General features: G+C 37.9%; 2 protein-coding genes across 5 annotated transcripts in view; one reads left to right on the forward strand and one right to left on the reverse strand.

Annotated features, from left to right (window-relative positions):
- LOC139445127 (uncharacterized) overlaps positions 1 to 5460 on the reverse strand; it is a 119375-nt gene extending 113915 nt beyond the window's left edge. Inside the window, exon 1 of one of the 2 annotated variants that reach the window (XM_071226226.1) lies at positions 5412 to 5460. The gene's annotated coding sequence lies outside the window, so the exon portion shown is untranslated. The remainder of the gene's footprint in view (positions 1 to 5411) is intronic. The other variant, XM_071226225.1, reaches the window with a different exon arrangement.
- A 272-nt stretch (positions 5461 to 5732) lies between these two features.
- LOC139445999 (WASH complex subunit homolog 1-like) overlaps positions 5733 to 16986 on the forward strand; it is a 136144-nt gene continuing 124890 nt past the window's right edge. For 2 of the 3 annotated variants that reach the window (XM_071227268.1, XM_071227265.1), the window contains exon 1: positions 6557 to 6863. In XM_071227268.1, the coding sequence (XP_071083369.1) occupies positions 6850 to 6863 (14 nt within the window). In that variant the 5' untranslated portion in view covers positions 6557 to 6849. Of the gene's footprint in view, positions 5769 to 6556; positions 6864 to 16986 lie in introns of those variants that run through there. The other variant, XM_071227266.1, reaches the window with a different exon arrangement.

Below are 16986 nucleotides of genomic sequence, written 5' to 3' on the forward strand. Positions count from 1 at the left end.
TCAATGATATAGAATATTGGAAACTGTTTAACCGTTGAGTTTGTTTTGCATTTTTTTCATTAAATACATTGATAGGTAGAATAAGAACACGTCATATAGATTTAACTTATCCATAACCTGAGTATAATCTCACATGCACTATAAGTACCGCACTATATTACTTTGAGGAATTCACAATTGACACTGTGACAGGGTATGCCCATCTCGCAATCAACCTGAATCCATTGCTCACTTGTTACTGGAATGTCAAATCTATGACCCAGTCCGGGCTCGGTTAAAACAAGAATTGCAGTTCGATCTGCTATCTGTCGTAGATCACCTGCAGCCAAGAGATGCAATAGCGAGGCCAAACCAACCCAATTTCTGAGAGATGGACAGCTACTCGAACATATATAAACAGAGCAACCAAATAAAAAAATGAAAACAGAAATCATATCAATACAATAACAGAAATTATGTGAATACCAAACTCACAATAGATATGTGTACCCTACTCACACACATGAGTTCCAACACTGACGTAGGTGATTTCGACTATAGCACGAGTAACTTATGAGTGAATTACGTTCACGGCACCACGGAGGAGTAGCCAATCATGGACCTGGAATTAGATGTCACACATATCTTTGATACCATTAATCTTAAATGGTTTCACACTCACAAGTATATCAGAATAGTGAATATCACATGACGTCCTTTGGTACCAAATATATGAATGCAATGTGATTAAAGTAGCAAAACTCTGAGGCTTGCGGAGTAACATTTTCTACTTTTGTCATGGTGTGTTGATATATTTGATATGGAGAATACATAAGGATGCTATTGAATGTATAATGTATCATCATTATCAATCAAAAAGTACAAAAGAAACTGTACAAATTAGAAGACTGAGTTGACATTTGAGACATCTTGAAATTATTAAGGCTCATCTTGTATTAAATTTCTTTTATTCATTTTCAACTTTTGCAGCGTCGCTATTTGTATTTAACTGTCTGATATCTATGCAAAATCGCAACCAAAATATTATATTTAAGTACGTACATAAGTTCAAAGACAAAGTTGAACGAAAAGCTTTTATTTTGCTCCCATAGTAAATTGCTAAAATTACTATGTAAATACATTGATATGTGTCATTGAAAACCTATTTACTAACATATGCATAATTAATCTTGACTTTCCACCGTTTGCAAGATGCCCTGTTCTGCATATAGTTGATTTGAAATGTTTTGCCAAATGTTTTAAGAAGGCTATAAACATAAATAGTTCTATGAGTCAAGTATTTTATAACGCCAAATATTAGGTGAAATAACTTAAAGAATTCAGTTGAATAATGACTCAGGATACTTGTGGACACAAACGTATGTATTTGCAATACTAGCGAGAAAAGTCGATTTACAATTCCGACTATACCATGAACTTACTGACTCACTGTCAAATAGAGATGACAACATGAACTTTGAGCAAATGCATTAGTGTCATGATACTTGTTGACACACCTTTAAGTATTTGCAAATAAGAAAACATGAGTCTTGATCAAATAAAACTTTGCTCGCCCATGGGCCAACCGCGTTCGCCCATAAAAATGAAAAATGTTTTATAAATGATGAACTGCTTGAAGTGGTCAAACAGTTTTGCGACTTGGGAAACGTTTTTACAAGTACTGGATCATTCTATTTGTGCGCCAAAACATTAGCTAGGAAAGGCGTAAAAGCTATGAATGTATTGTTCTCAAATATTAGAAATTGTAGAACATTATTCAAAATATTTGTTTATTTAGTTACATCTACAATGTGCTATGGTTGTGAGGTATGGGGTACGGTAAACGCACCTGAAATTGAACTGGTGCATCTTAAATTCTGTAAGAAAGTAATAAATGTACATTCAAAGCCATTTAATATTGCAGTATATGGAGAACTAGGTCGGTATCCTCTTTACTTTTATACATTCTGTAGAATTTGGAAGTACTGGTTTAAATTAAATAATACTTGTAATTGTATATTACAGGTTGCATATAATATTTGTTTGCAGCATTGTGGTAAAAGTGTGAAAATTGGGCAGGGTATGTAAAAGATTGCTCGTATGTTGTGTACAAATGGTTTTGCATACGTGTCGTTAAGTCCCATGGCTGTAAATCCTATGACATTTGCCTCTTTGTTTAAACAAAGACTTATTGATAATTAAATACAAAGATGGAACTCAGATCTTAATAACAGTAGAAAGTTGATTCCAGAAATCTAGATGTATCTTTTAGTTTTGAGTTTTATCTCAATATTTTACCACGTGGTCTAAGGAAATATGTAACAATGATTAGAATATCGAGTTACAAGTTAAAAATAGAAGTTTGACGCTATCACAACATTATCAAAGCCCTAAGATATTGTGATTATTGTCAAGCTAGAAGTGTTAACGTACTTGAAGATGAGTATCTTTTTCTATTAATATGTCCCAAATATAAAGATAACAGAGTAAAATATATACATGAAAATTATTGGGAAAGGCTATCTGAATTAAAAAAGATAGCCTGCTATAAAGAAGTTGTAAAACACAAATGTTATACATGTCTAAATATATTAAATCCTCCTTTCAGTAAATATGAAATCGAGTCCCACCTCCATTGTCAATATATATTTGTGTTGTATCTGCTAGACGAGAGACAGAAGCCCAAGTCCTTTTCATGAATAAATATCTGTTCTGTTCTGTTCTGTTAATAAGGACAGTCGGATTAAAGGCTTACCTTAAGATTAAGAACTGAGTAGCAGATTAATAACACAACATTTAAAGCGTATATGCAGAAAATGATGTTTTTTATGTGCTAGTAATTCTTTTAAATCTCTATTAAAGTACTCAAAAAGAGGGGTATATAAAATAAGGGCCCATCTGCATGTGTTTCCGTTCGTTCGTTCATTCTATTCTATCCATCATGGTCTTCAGACGTCATCTCACTCACTCACTCACCTCTGTGAGCCCCCACCATCATCATCATATTCACCATCACACTTCAAGACTTCACGCCCCCATAACTCAACTACCACCAAAGTTTCCACAACTAGACCTGGAAATACTCACACCCTCCCTACCCGTCAATGAACATCTCACCCCCGAACCAGCAAACACCCATCCCACACAAAGCATAAGGAACAGAATCAACAGAAGCCACATATATCTCTCCCAGACATCCAACAAAACACACAAAACACACGCGCACAAGAAACTTCCATTCAACCCTCAAATAAAAACCTAATACTACTTGTCTTTCCAGCCAACTCAACCACTCCACTTAAAGAAACCTTCGCTCTCTGCCTAAAATCAAAATAATATCAACTAATAATATGTAAACACTTGCGGCCGAGGCTTTAAAGTTACCTTCCCTGGCCCAAACTCACCAACTACAGCTTCTAGATTTCCCATCATTGATGGACTACTCATTAACTGGCAAACCCCACCCTGGCAGACACAAATACAGGGAGTGATAGACAGCAAGGACACCACACAAGACAGTCAGGAATATATACACCGAGCTAATCAAATCCACACACAACCCCAATTTACAGACTTTGAGCCAATGGAAAAAAAACACAATCCATCACAGGCAGGACAGTTATAAAAACAGTCTTTGTTACTTTCAAAACAACAACACTTATGGCAACAAAGTAATCAAAATTCATGAATTACAAACAACACTTAAAAGCCTCGGCCACAGGACGAGATAACATAAGCTACATCATTTAAAAAAAATTCCCATCAAAATACAAACTTTCTACAATTGTACAATTGTACAATAAAATATGGACTGCAGGCACTACATCATCAATATGGAAACACAAAACAATACACTTTGGTCATATTTATTGACTTCAGCAAAGCATTCACTATGGTTTGTAACAATTGCCTCATCCAAAAACCAGAAAAAAGACGTAAATGGGACATTGAGGATTTTCATAAACTCTTTCTTAACTGACACAAATATCACAGTTAAATCCCACGATACGCTATCAGATCCCACCCACACGGTAGAATATTGTCGACGACATTATTCAATTTCATGATCGACGACATTGTTCCAAATTCACCCAAAAACAATAATATCTCAACAACAAAAGAAATGGGACACATTCTTCCGTGAAATAATACGACATTAGTAGTGGTGACTGCTCTGTCATATTTGTACTAAAGCATACATTTGGCGAACGATAAACGTTATATTTGCAATCATTGCATATTTGTATATAGTGAACTTCAACGCCATTGTTCAGTGTCATGAGTGTATACTCCAATACTTAACCTCCTGTGTATCAGAATAACTATGTCTAACTCTTATAACTCTTGAAAAATAGCATAACACAAACAACCCAGGAGTTTTCATATACATTTTACATCTATAGAATATAAGATCAAGAATAGTTTCCTTCCATTTGGCTTTTGTTGTTTTAAAGAACAACACTGTCCAAAAGTGGCAAAGATAACTATTTAAGTGCAAATTTACTCTATTGTTAGACATGTCAACTGCTCACATAGTCACATTTTAGGTTGTGATATAATGGACAAACAAATAATAGATTTGGTAGTCATATCCTGATTAGAAATTAAACATGGTGATGGATAGTAGTTACAGATAATAAGGAACACGACAATTTTATACGAATTTGCACTTGATTTTGCAATTTGCATTTGATCTGAATGAAAAGAAATTGTATTCAGCTTTCGTTCCGCATTACCACTTTGCACTGTCATTGGCGAAATTTGCAAGTTAAAATTAAAGATACAAGAAGTGGAGGTTATTTTGCTCCTATTTAACTGTTTGTGGATTAAATACATAGTTGCAAGCGACACATATAATACCCTATGGTGTTTATCCTACTTCTGGTCGTTACATACGTGCACAACCGCTGTGGGAAACTCGGTCAAATGCAGCGGTACAACTTCGGTTGTATCCATCAAAAGCCGATCGTAGTTTATTGAAAATGCTTTTTCCGGGAAAATACAGCGTGCAAGAAAGGGCGGCAATAAACAAATAATCGAGAAGCAATGTAATTTCTTTTGGTTAGTATGACTCGATATCTTGACAATAAAACATCAAATCCATGGATTTGAGCAAATAATATTGATATGCATCAGAATTTGTTATCCAAAGAGGGAGGCGTGTTCATATCCCGAGGCGCACTTTGATCAGCTTGCGCCATTCCTAGGTATGGCAGCTTTCGAGAGGGGAACGAGCCTTATCGTCGGTCAGTGAAACACATGCGAGTGGTGACGAATGATACGGAGCGTTACTTTCAGCACTTTCACTTGGATATTCAAATACTTTCAACGGGTTATTTTTTCTCTCCAGGAAACATGATATTCGCAACAAAATCGCAATCAATACGCTCACGTTACTTCCCCTTCAATGAAAAAATACAAGTGACGCTTACCTCGTTTTGACGTCTACCCTCCTCGAATGCGAATCTGCTATTTGAGTCATGCGCATTATATAGATATCCTGTCGAATGTTCGAATTTTGAATCAGGGTCAAATGGTATACTTTTAAAGATATGTACAAAACAGACAAGGTAAATTAATAACAACAATATTAATGACTTAAGTAATTAAAGTCACAGTGTTTGGAGATGTGTAAATAACCGCTTGTCAAATGTTGAACAAACAGTCATAAATAGAATACAAACATATGCACCCCTAATAGAATAATAGAATGCCCCTTTATATAGGACGTGATTCTATTTTCGGTCTTCATGTCGCCACTGTACGGTTACACAAGAAGACTGACTCAGGTAAACGTTAATTGTTTATTAACCATTTCGTCTTTGTGTGGATGTTTCAGGGTTATGGTAAATGTTGTAAGAAGAGTGCTTAATTATTTGACCTAGCTCAGAGTTAGAAATTGGTACTAGTCCTGTTGTCCTTGCACAACTGCCCAATAGTTCAGGTATCATAAGGATTAGTAGTTTTATTTGCTATATGTTATCATGATAAGAACTAGTGGCCTATAAATGTTAGTTTCTACTGTTGTTAGCTTAGTCACATCCCTCTTGCCTTTGCCCAAAACCATCAGCGCCCCGGCTTGTACTGCGCAGCCTGACGGGAAGCAAGCGGAAACGCGTACATTACTCTCGAATGTTTATTGCGGAGTCAACAGCATACCAACGCGTTGATACAACAGTTTCTTGAATTGAATGCCCAAAATGACGGACATGTTCCCCAAAGTGCGTCGAGTTCACCGAGTCCCGGATTTAGCAACGCTGAAGTCGCAACTGGCACATCAGGACACAATGCGACGAATGCAGTTGATGTGCAGTCTGAATGTCAAGTAATCAAGGACAGTTATCAACGTGTCAAGCTAGCTGCCGATCACAAACTGCAGGATTCTCGCGGAGGAATAAAACGCCAGGACCAAACAACCTATTCTATTATAGCAAAGTGTGCGCGGTATATTGAAACAGGTTTGAAAATTTTACAAACATTGAGTCAAATGACAGTGAAAATATTTAGAATCTTTATGTTGTACTGTTAGCTAATATTCGTTATCTACAAGATGAATATGCTGCTCTTGTGATGCTGTTAATCCTGAAACCGCACGATTGTTCAGCACATTTGGAAGAAATACCTCTGGTTTTACTCCAGACGCAATAAACGACCTGAGAAACCCTGCAGCCGTCCGTATCTTCAGTATCAGTACAGCAAGATCGGGGATCCTACCGTGGACGCTATCCGTTCCGACCAAGAGGCCGAGGATTCAGATCACGTGGATTTGGACGCATTGACGTGTTCACGGGTCGAAACATCCCTACCACTCGCAATAATGAAGGGGGACAATACATATCGAAAGACATTGCAACAAATTCCAGTTATAAAATGTCAGCGGTCAAGTAAGAAACTTTGATTTTATTGTAGTCAGACATTAAATATAACATTGTATAACATTGCTAAACATTTGAACACTGCGAAGAGAGCGTTTAAGGTGACAAGAATAGTCTCCCTTGTTTTGTCTACACTAGATTTCCATTTGTGTTAGTTAGAGTTTGGATTACCTCCCTTAGACTGACATGTTTTAATTTCTTTCTTTTTTTGGCACCTAAAAAGGGGGGGGGGGGGGGGGGGGGGGTGCGATTGATACATGATTTACGCAAGCTGAACAGTACATGTTCAAAACAGGGATACCAATGTGAGGACAATGGAACAATAAGACAGTGTGTTGAAGGAGGTGATAGTTCAGTTTCACTTGACATTTAAACGGATTTCATCATATTCCCATACACAAAGATGGCAGAGATTATCTTTCAGTGTTTCAGTGGCAAAATACATTTTATCGATGGAAGGTTCTCCCAGTTGGCATATTAATAGCTCCGTACTATTTTTGTAAAATACTCAAACCAGTTGGTAGGTATCTGCGATCTCTTTGACGGAGAGTTGTGTGTTATGTAGATGACATTCTACTTATGAGTACTCCTGCACATATAATATCACAAAACGAACAATTAGTGAACACTCTTCCAAAGCTTGTTTTTTTTATCAATTTGGATAAGACTTAGAACAAAGCAACACCAAGTTATTTTTGGGTTACATAATGTGCACATACGGAGAATTCGCTCAGTTGAGAATCCCTTCATCACGGATAGGGAAACTGAAGAAAGACATAAGGCCTTGTATTGTTTTGCCTAGGATTGAGGCAAGAGTGTTGGCTCGCATCCCTGGTCAGTGTGTATCAGTGTTCCGGGCTGTTGCCCAAGGGAAACTAATGCTCAGTAGTACATACAGACTTCTTAGTAGAAGAAATAGTTGGGACGATAAATTGACACAAGATTCGCCAGCTAAGGAAGATATGTTGTGGTGGTTTACTGCTCTTGATAACTGGAATGGACAAAGCATAATTATTCGATAACCTGCAGTGCAAATAGTTACAGACGCAAGTTTGACAGGTTACGGCGCGGTATGCAACGGGAAACAGGCAGCAGGATTTGGGCCTCCACAGATAAGCAGACTTCACTCAAACAACAGAGACATGTTAGCCATTCGCATGGCGTTGCACACCTTTGGTCCAAGTGTAAAAGGAAAAGTTGTGAAGATTCTGTCCGACAACATATCTGCAGTATGCTACATCAACTGGGAGGTCCAAGTCTGCCCCTGACAATATACATGAAATCAATATGGATGGTGGCTCACAAGTACAACCTTCATATTCAAGCAGGCTTCCTGGCTGGGTGCAAGAATGTAGAAGCAGATGCTCTCAGTCGTCTCCCAGACCTATACGAGTGGCAACTGAATCAAGCCCTATTTCAATACATAGACAGACTGTGGGGACCCCACTCAGTAGCCCGTTTTGCGACCATGTCAAATGCTCAGCTGGGAACATACAACAGTCGATTTTAGGACCCGGGCAGTTCAGGGGTGGACGCTTTGTCTCAAGTAAACTGGGGGATTCACAACAACTTTGTGAATCCGCCCTTCCGTCTATTACCAGAGGTCATAGACAAGGTCATCCAGGAAAAAGCAATCGCGACTATCATAGCACCTGCGTGGAGAAACAGACCGTGGTTTCACAAACTGAGAACGATATTGACCAGTCCCCCAAATCGAATTCCAAAGACCTCCTGGACAATTCTAAGTTCAACGAGCAAGGTGGAACCTTTGAGAAATCACAAATGGCGCCTATACGCCTGGAGAGTGTGTGGAGACGGAATCTAGAACTAAAAGGTTAGTCAGACAGGGCCATAGGTCAACTACCACTTTGTCTGGCACCCAACACTCTTAAAGTGTACAACTGAGCTATTCAGAAACTACAACAATTTTGTCATGATAATAAACGGTCAGTTTTGGACAATTACCAAGTCAATGTGATGATCAAAGCATTGATTACATCTAATACTCTACAACCCCGTAAACGGTCAAAGATCATGCCTGTGGAACCGTTTATCAATTTATTTCGTCAATGGCCAAACAATCTTTACAGCTAAAATTGTTAAGGTTAAAGGTTATTGTATTGTTGTCTTTAACATTAATGTTGAGACACTCGGATATAGCCCCCAAAGGCGTTGTGTTTGATCCCAATGACAATGTCAAAAAGAAGTGGTATTTTCAACGGATGATGTACTTTTCCATGATGATGATGATAGCGCAACCATATGGTTACATGGTATAAAGAATGATACTGACAGGTCATGATTCGAGGTACATCTCCCACCAGGATCAAAGAGAAAAGTTTACCCGGTTGAATCTCTTAAAGTGTACGTAGAACGGACAGATGGTGTTAGGCCCAAACAGGATATGCCAGTATTTCTGACACTGCAACGATCTTACAGGGCAATAACTGCTGCAACATTCGGTTCGACCCTAAACAAAGCAATCAGATTAGCAGGTTTAGGTGGATGTTATACAACTAAATCTTTTAGGCCGACGGGGGCGACTAAGGCTATAGGCGTTGGGTTTGAACCAGATACAATTATGCGCATGGGTCGTTGGAAGACAAGATCAGTGTTCTTTGACCACTATGTACACAGTAAAAAACCCGCCTCTTGCACAACTGATGTTTTGACAAAATGAGGTTTATTGTTTGCATTTATGATGTTTCGATGATGTTTATTACATAAACGTTAACTTTCTATATACATTTTGCAGAATGCATGAATTTTCTGTTAAATATCAGGTAGTAGCTCTCAATTTAGGCTTTAACTATTATTTTAGTTTTGTGGTGTGTTGATAATGTAGGTTTCAGTAAACAGTAGTTAGTACACACCACAAAATAATAATTATCACTTCCTGTTGGTGCAATTTCTTCTATATAATTTGATTATATAATGTATATTTTTTTTAAAGACTTTCTGGTGACGTTGTATTACGGGAATAAAGGCTATTACGATTATTTTAGTTTTGTGGTGGGTTGATAACGTAGGTTTCAGTAAATATTACATTGTTACAACATCTAACGTGTATACTCTGTACACATCCTGCTCTCATTGGATATTCATTTATTATTATAAATGGACATTTTGACTTTTCTGTTGTGGCCTTTATGACGTTTTTGTTGTGGCTGTATTGACCATAGGTTTGTGACCATTTTGACTTTTTTTAGGCCGTTCTGACGTGAGGCCGTTGACTTCAGCCCCCTAATAAAATGTGTCGCCGCAGGCTATATTTAGTAAACATATATTCAAAACTCTCAACATCGCAGTGCGTATTCAATGACAATGCTGTAGAGATGACAGGTGACAAGAAGGGGCTCGATGACCCCTGACATCACAGGGCATTGTTTCGCACCAAAATACCACAAATTACGAGTTTGAAGAGTTTGTGGTACTGCATTCTAAACGAAGGCCGTTAGAATTAGTTTAGTGCCATTAATAAATTTTGGGCGCGCGTGAAATTTCTGATTTTGACTCCAGAAATGCGACTAAATCGGAATTTTTCCGAAATAATTACACAGCTCGTTATTTACACATGCCATCAGTATCAGCCATTTTGGATTTCCCAACACCTTTTTCATATTTCACATTAACATTCTGGTACAGCATTGTTTTGAGTTGTAAGATAATTAATTGTGATGTGCAGAGACATTAATATATAAAGAAACAACCTTCGTGACTATTAATAAAAGAACAACGGAGGTTACTGTTTTACAAATAGCAAATGAGCATAATATAGGATGCCAATGTGATGCCAATGACGTCACATAGCCAAAGACTAGAGAGCAGCCCGTTGTTAGGGAAAGGCGGACTGCTATCAAATTACAGTGGCCCACAGATTTCTGATAACATGCTGGCGATTTCTATGATAATTCCATTCATTATAGCTATAATACTTGTTTAAACATTCACGTTTAGTGCATTCCATTGTTAAAATTTGTGTTTATGGGTCATTATCAAATTCGTCCTTTTTATGGTCAGTTGAATAATTCTCAGAAAATGACAATTTTGAGGGGAAATAAAAAATATAGTTGATTACCAAATATTTAATTTTACGTAATATAGTCACATTAATAATTGTTCGAATAATTCCAAATACGGTAAATTGTCTTGTCAGTGGACTTTGTCTTGGGATGGACGTATTGCGATACGCGTAACGATATATTCTATAATTCCAAAGTTTTAATTCAGAAAGAATCTGATACATTAAGGTATCAACTGAAGTTCGTAAATGGAATAAACCAAGATGCTGGTATGTTTACTCATTCAAGAAATACGCAGCCATCTTGGGAAAAGGATGCTCGTTCCTTGGCAGCGACGGCATTTGGCAAGTATATGATATTAAACACGTGAAACAAAATCAAAATTTGAAATCACCCGATATAAATATATCGTGGAAAAAAATAAACCTCAATTTACAGATATATCCTAAACTGTGACATCGTTTTGAGCTTGCAATTTTCCTATAAAATGAAATGCTGTGACCAATTTGTAACATTCATAAGGCTCATTTATGATCTTTTCATGATACCTTGTGAATAACCTAGTCTACAATCTATTAAAGGCATACATATACGCAATTATATGCTTGTAAAAACAACCCACAGTCAGTGGCATTACTATTCATAAATAGCTGAAATAAAAGTAATCACCCATGAAAATTGAGACGAAACTGAAATATCCCTCTCCTGGTCACTTACTAACACCAGATTTTTGTTTGTTGTCATAAGTGTAACATTGGTATCTATAACATGTGCACTGATGCAACAGATTTAGTTTATTAGATGCATAGACATTGTCATTTCTTTTTTTGAACACATGCTTCTCTGCAGAGGGAGAAGTCATTTTAAGAATGCATCAATATTCAAAACATGTCACTGGTGTATCTGTCAGTGGGATAATATAACACCGTTGACAATAACATGATGAATAGTTCAAAATATTATGCTACTGTTAAAATAGTTTAATTATAATTTAATGCATGTTTGATTCATTTCCAATGTGATCAGGTTCTGAAAGGAAACTGAAAAAAATTAAACAGTCAGCAAATGTGTAACTTATGTTGCTTGACTTTGTTGTACCATTGACACAATTCACGTTCCCACTAACACGTTTGCGATATTTCTTAATCTGGTCCTTCTAATGAAACATATATGTATTTATTGTCATGGTAAAGCGTTTTCAAGCTGAAATAAGTTCTTTGATAAATAAAACATCATAACATATATGCAAAAGAGAATTTATGAATACCACACAACACTACTGTTATTCCAATGACTTAATGTATTAGGCCACATGATACTATGAAATGTCTAAGTTACTCTTTTAAGAAAAGTAAAAGGTAAACGTGATTAAAATGTGTTTTTCATGTTTCACAGAAAATGGATTTTTTTGGTAAGAACAAAAATAAAATCTCATAAAACAGAGCTTAAATTAGTGTAACACCAATGACAATATGACGTCACTGTGTTGAACATTTACACTCATTCAATAGTTCTGATAATTAAGTAATGGGTCACATGTCAATATAACATTCAATGTGTATTAGAAAATGTATTATTACCTCATTTGTAGATACCTGCAACCATGCCCATGTCAAATGCGGAGAGATGTGCGTTAACGGCCAGTTTCATTGGCGTATCACAAACATATAAAGAACATGTTTAATTTGCACTTATGTAAAGAAATATCCTTTTATTGCATGACACTAAAATATGATATGTGATTTGTAATTTCGGGGATTGTGTGTAATAAGAAGTGAAAATGAAATTGCTTTGAGTAATGGTTCTGGTCAATGGGGCAAATCATATTAATTAACAGATGCTAATTTTCAGTGTTGTCCTTTTTAAACATAACTGTACCTGGCATGGCATATTAAAGCATAATGATAATCTGAAAAAAATGAATTTAAACAATGAGGACTATACGAACTTTGTTATTTGAAAAAATGTATCAAGCAGAAACAAACATTTTCTCAAAACAATATTTGATTTTACAAATACATTGCTGTAGTAGACAAGGCAACCAACAACTGTTTGCCTAGGCATTGCAGCTTCAATTAACTGTATCAGTCAACAGAGTGATATAAGGGATATAACTCTCAATCCCGAAGTTCTGGTGTTGTTATGATAGCAAGTGAATCGTATATCGGTGAAGTTCACAGTTGTGAGTATAGAATGTTACCTTGATTGTGTGTGTGGATATAATCATTCGTCAGTTGTAGCGAGTTAGTGTGTTGGGTTTAACGCTGCTTTTAACAGTATTACTGTCATATCACGGCGTGTCAGTTTAATGTGTGAGAAAAGCCCGAAGTGATGCAGGTCTCAGATATTGACCATTTCGGTGAAACCTACGAGCACGGATATGTTGCCTACAGACCTAGAAACATTATCGGGGCGAACCGGGATTCGAACCCACAATCTGGCGTGCCCAAAGGACGCAACTCTGCATAGAGAATCGCGACGCCTTAGATGCCTTGGCCACCCGTGCCCCCTCGTCAGTTGTAAAATGAATTTCTAACGAATAACAACGTTTGCCTGAAACAGCGAGTTCCGTTGTCTAACAACAGAAACAATAGTTTCATTGGGGAAACCTTTTTAGATTGTTACACCACTGACAGCTTTTGGTATATTAAAATATAAAAAAATGTAGATTTTTCAAATGTTTCATTGATTTCCTGGACCAATTTGATACATTAAAACGTTGTATCGGAAACATATGTACTGGTCATTTATACCGGTTGTAAATGTCAAGTTTATATTTCGACATGACGTGCGATAACGATACCAAATAGTGAAAACTTTTCAGCATAATAAATTCGATATGGTGTCTTCAGTTGTCATATTAACTGTCATATTAGGTTTTCAGGACAATGTTGGACGACGCATTTTTTCAGACCTCGAATTTGTTCGATTACTCGAAAGGTTTGCCTGTACCAATGCCGTCAAAAGTTTGTAGGCCATCGAGGCTGTGAAACTGGCGTGTGTCGGGGTGTCCCAGGGTGTTCTAAACCCATTTTAGACATCGTCCATATTCGAATCCTCAAGTGGCTTCTTGTGCCGATGCCGTCAGACGTTGCGCACCGCTTGCGGCATGTAACCGCTATGTAATCGACCTGTGTAGGATTTCCCAGGTTTCTCAGACATCGACCGTTTTCAAATTCTCACATGGTTTTCTTGTACCAACGCCGTCAAAAGACAGTCAACCCCCGCGGCATATCAATGCTACAAAATTGGCGTGTGTCGGAGTGTCCCAAGGGGTTCTAAACCCATTTCAGACCTCGACCATGTTCCAATCCTCACATGGTTTGTTTGTACCATCTAGGTCAATAGATAGTCACCGTTTACAGGACATCGCAGCTACAAAATTGGCCTGTGCTAGATTATTCTGAACACATTTCCGACCTCGACCATCAAATGGTTTACTTTTAACAACGCATTCGTCAGTAAGGTACCATAGCAATTGGCAATTGGGAAATGATGAACCAAGTCAGTAAGCCTGACCACTCGATCTTGTTAGTCGCCTCTTAAGACAAGCTTGTGTTGCTGAAGACCAATTCTAAGCCTTAGCTTCAATGGTAGCGACAAGACTGGCTATGGCTGTTGGGTCTCTGGAATGCCAGTGAATGGGGGTTACTCGTAGATTTCTGGGGTGCTTTCTTCAGTAGTTGTACACAAATCTGTTTTCTGACTAAAATCAAAATCATTGGTATTTGCTGGAGTGTCCAAGGGTGGAATGGCATGTGGGATATTTACCAGTTCCAGGTTTTCATAAGATGAGCACGGTATATGGATCTTAAAGCAAATCCTCAAGATAGTACATTAAATGTCCGGCTTGAGGACACACAGATAATCATTAGTCTTCGTAGAGCTGTAAAACTTGCCAAACAGACCACGATAATTTACACAGATCCAGCCGACACTGTCTTTATGAATATATGAACTCTGGTAAACCCTTGTTAAACTACCCCGTCCACGCATTCGTCTGAAAAGATCTCTCATGTCACTGGCTGTACCACAGTCTGATATTCATGTCATATATTCATTTTCATGTCAGAGTACTACCATATGGTTGTCACAGGTCCTGAAAAGGTCAGAGATCGAGTCACATTGCCTCGCTGTACGCTCTCGCGATCGTCCGCCCTCCTAAACAAACCTTAAAACTCGTTCTCAATAAAATCAAAACGAGGTTATCAATGCCAGATTTACCTGTAACAGCAATAGCTAAGCAGAACATTTGCTTAAAATTGTGTTCAAATCATGGGGAAACAAGGCATTGTGTTGCTGCTGCAAGAAGGAAATTGATATCAGTACGATTGGGGGAAAGTGATCTAAAATCTCAGACAGTCGTCACCAGAATAACTGTCAGCCATTTTTGGGATTAAGTTTGCGGGATTTGGGCGTTGTTAAACCGGAAAAGATTCCTTGAAAACAAACTTTTCTTACCTTGAAAAGTGCTTTAAAAGTGCTTGAATTTCAAGTCCAAAGATCTCTATGAACCCTGGTTAAGGTTAACATGGTTAAAGGTTAACAATTGTATGCGAATATATTACCCACGTGGTGAGGATACAGGTGGTAAGATACTAAATCCGTACGTCACACGTGTGTCGTACAAGGTTGACCTTGCTTTATTCGTTTTGATTGGATAACCATGACCTCTGTCAACACCGGAACTACTTTTTTCGTTCATAAAAAAATCGCTAGGCGTCATTCATTTTGCAACTACAAGGCATAACTGAAGAAATTCATGAGAACGAGAGATATTTACAAACACTTTATTTAACCAACAAGATAGTCACACACGTCAAATTCGGTTTGCACTCTATATAAGTAATGCATAGAGCTTCTACAGACATTATATAATCAAGCTATATCCATTTAAAATGTACGACTACCGATCATTGATCGAGGGTCCCAATTTGATTTAACGTAAAAGGAAAAGCGTGGTGAAATGAAGTCTGTTTAAACTATCGGGACATTTATCTAGACTTACTTGGGATGTTCCGGTTGTGCCATCAGTGTCCCCTTCGAAGCGTATTTTGTGGCTCTGTTTCGGGAAGTGTTATTCATGAATGAACGTACATGATTGCACGACCAGATCACTAAAAGTGAACAGTTCCGATACAAATCATTCGGTAAACTCCGCGAAAGTGTGCCTGACGTTTGACTTTGTGGCCCACAAAAATCCCAAACTTTGAACAATAACATTCCCTATCTCTAGCGTAAAACGCTGTGAGTAGATCACGGTTGCCTTTTCTTATCCCGGTGGTGACCTTGCCCTTCGATCGTTCGAAGCTGTCACTGACATGCAAGCAGACTTGAGTTTGTTGATTTTCACGTCTTCAGCATACGATGGTACAGTTAACAAGAATGTCTTTTCCCTCTTCCAAAATGGTACGGATAAGATCTATATCCAGTTGATGGATCAAGGAAACTCAACAATTTTGATTGCACAGACGGGACCCCGGCAGTGCGAGTGACCGTCTGTTGGTCCGATATTCAAAGCGCGGCGCTAATGTGACTTTTCAAATTTTCTTATTGGTGTCCTGCGTAATAAAAACATGGCGCTTGAATTACCATAAGTTGAAGAATTTCTTCCAAAAGGATCTTGAGCGTCGGTGCTGTTATGTTTGCAAACACAACTGCAGGCGCTTATTGTTAATGCGTATGCGTAGAAATGTCAACAATATCCATATTTTGGCATAAATCAATATTCATGTGTAACCAGATTTTGCAAGCGGTTTCAGTTTGGTCTGTCAACGAACGAAAGTTGTAATGTATTTACATTTAAATACAAATTTAACGTGGGTAATAAATAAAATAACACACTCATTCTCGTTAGATCCCATTTTTAGGAAACTCGTGAAATTGCTATGGTATCTGACTGAGGGAAAGACCATAGAAGGTGCAGGACCGCTCAGGATTCCAGGACCGCTCAGGATTCCAGGACCGCTCCTGGCTTCTGATTGGTCGAGAGGATCATGTGACCTCTGTGACGTCACTTCCGGTCACGTGACCTGCGCATGCGCGCGGGGCATGATGGGACTTGCGCACGCCTCCAAGAGGGCGGCACATCCGTTTCCGGTGGCGTGCGC

Source organism: Haliotis cracherodii, unplaced genomic scaffold, assembly GCF_022045235.1.
Source record: "Haliotis cracherodii isolate W230 unplaced genomic scaffold, xgHalCrac1.p SCAF_6, whole genome shotgun sequence".
Taxonomy (NCBI): Eukaryota; Metazoa; Mollusca; class Gastropoda; order Lepetellida; family Haliotidae; genus Haliotis; species Haliotis cracherodii.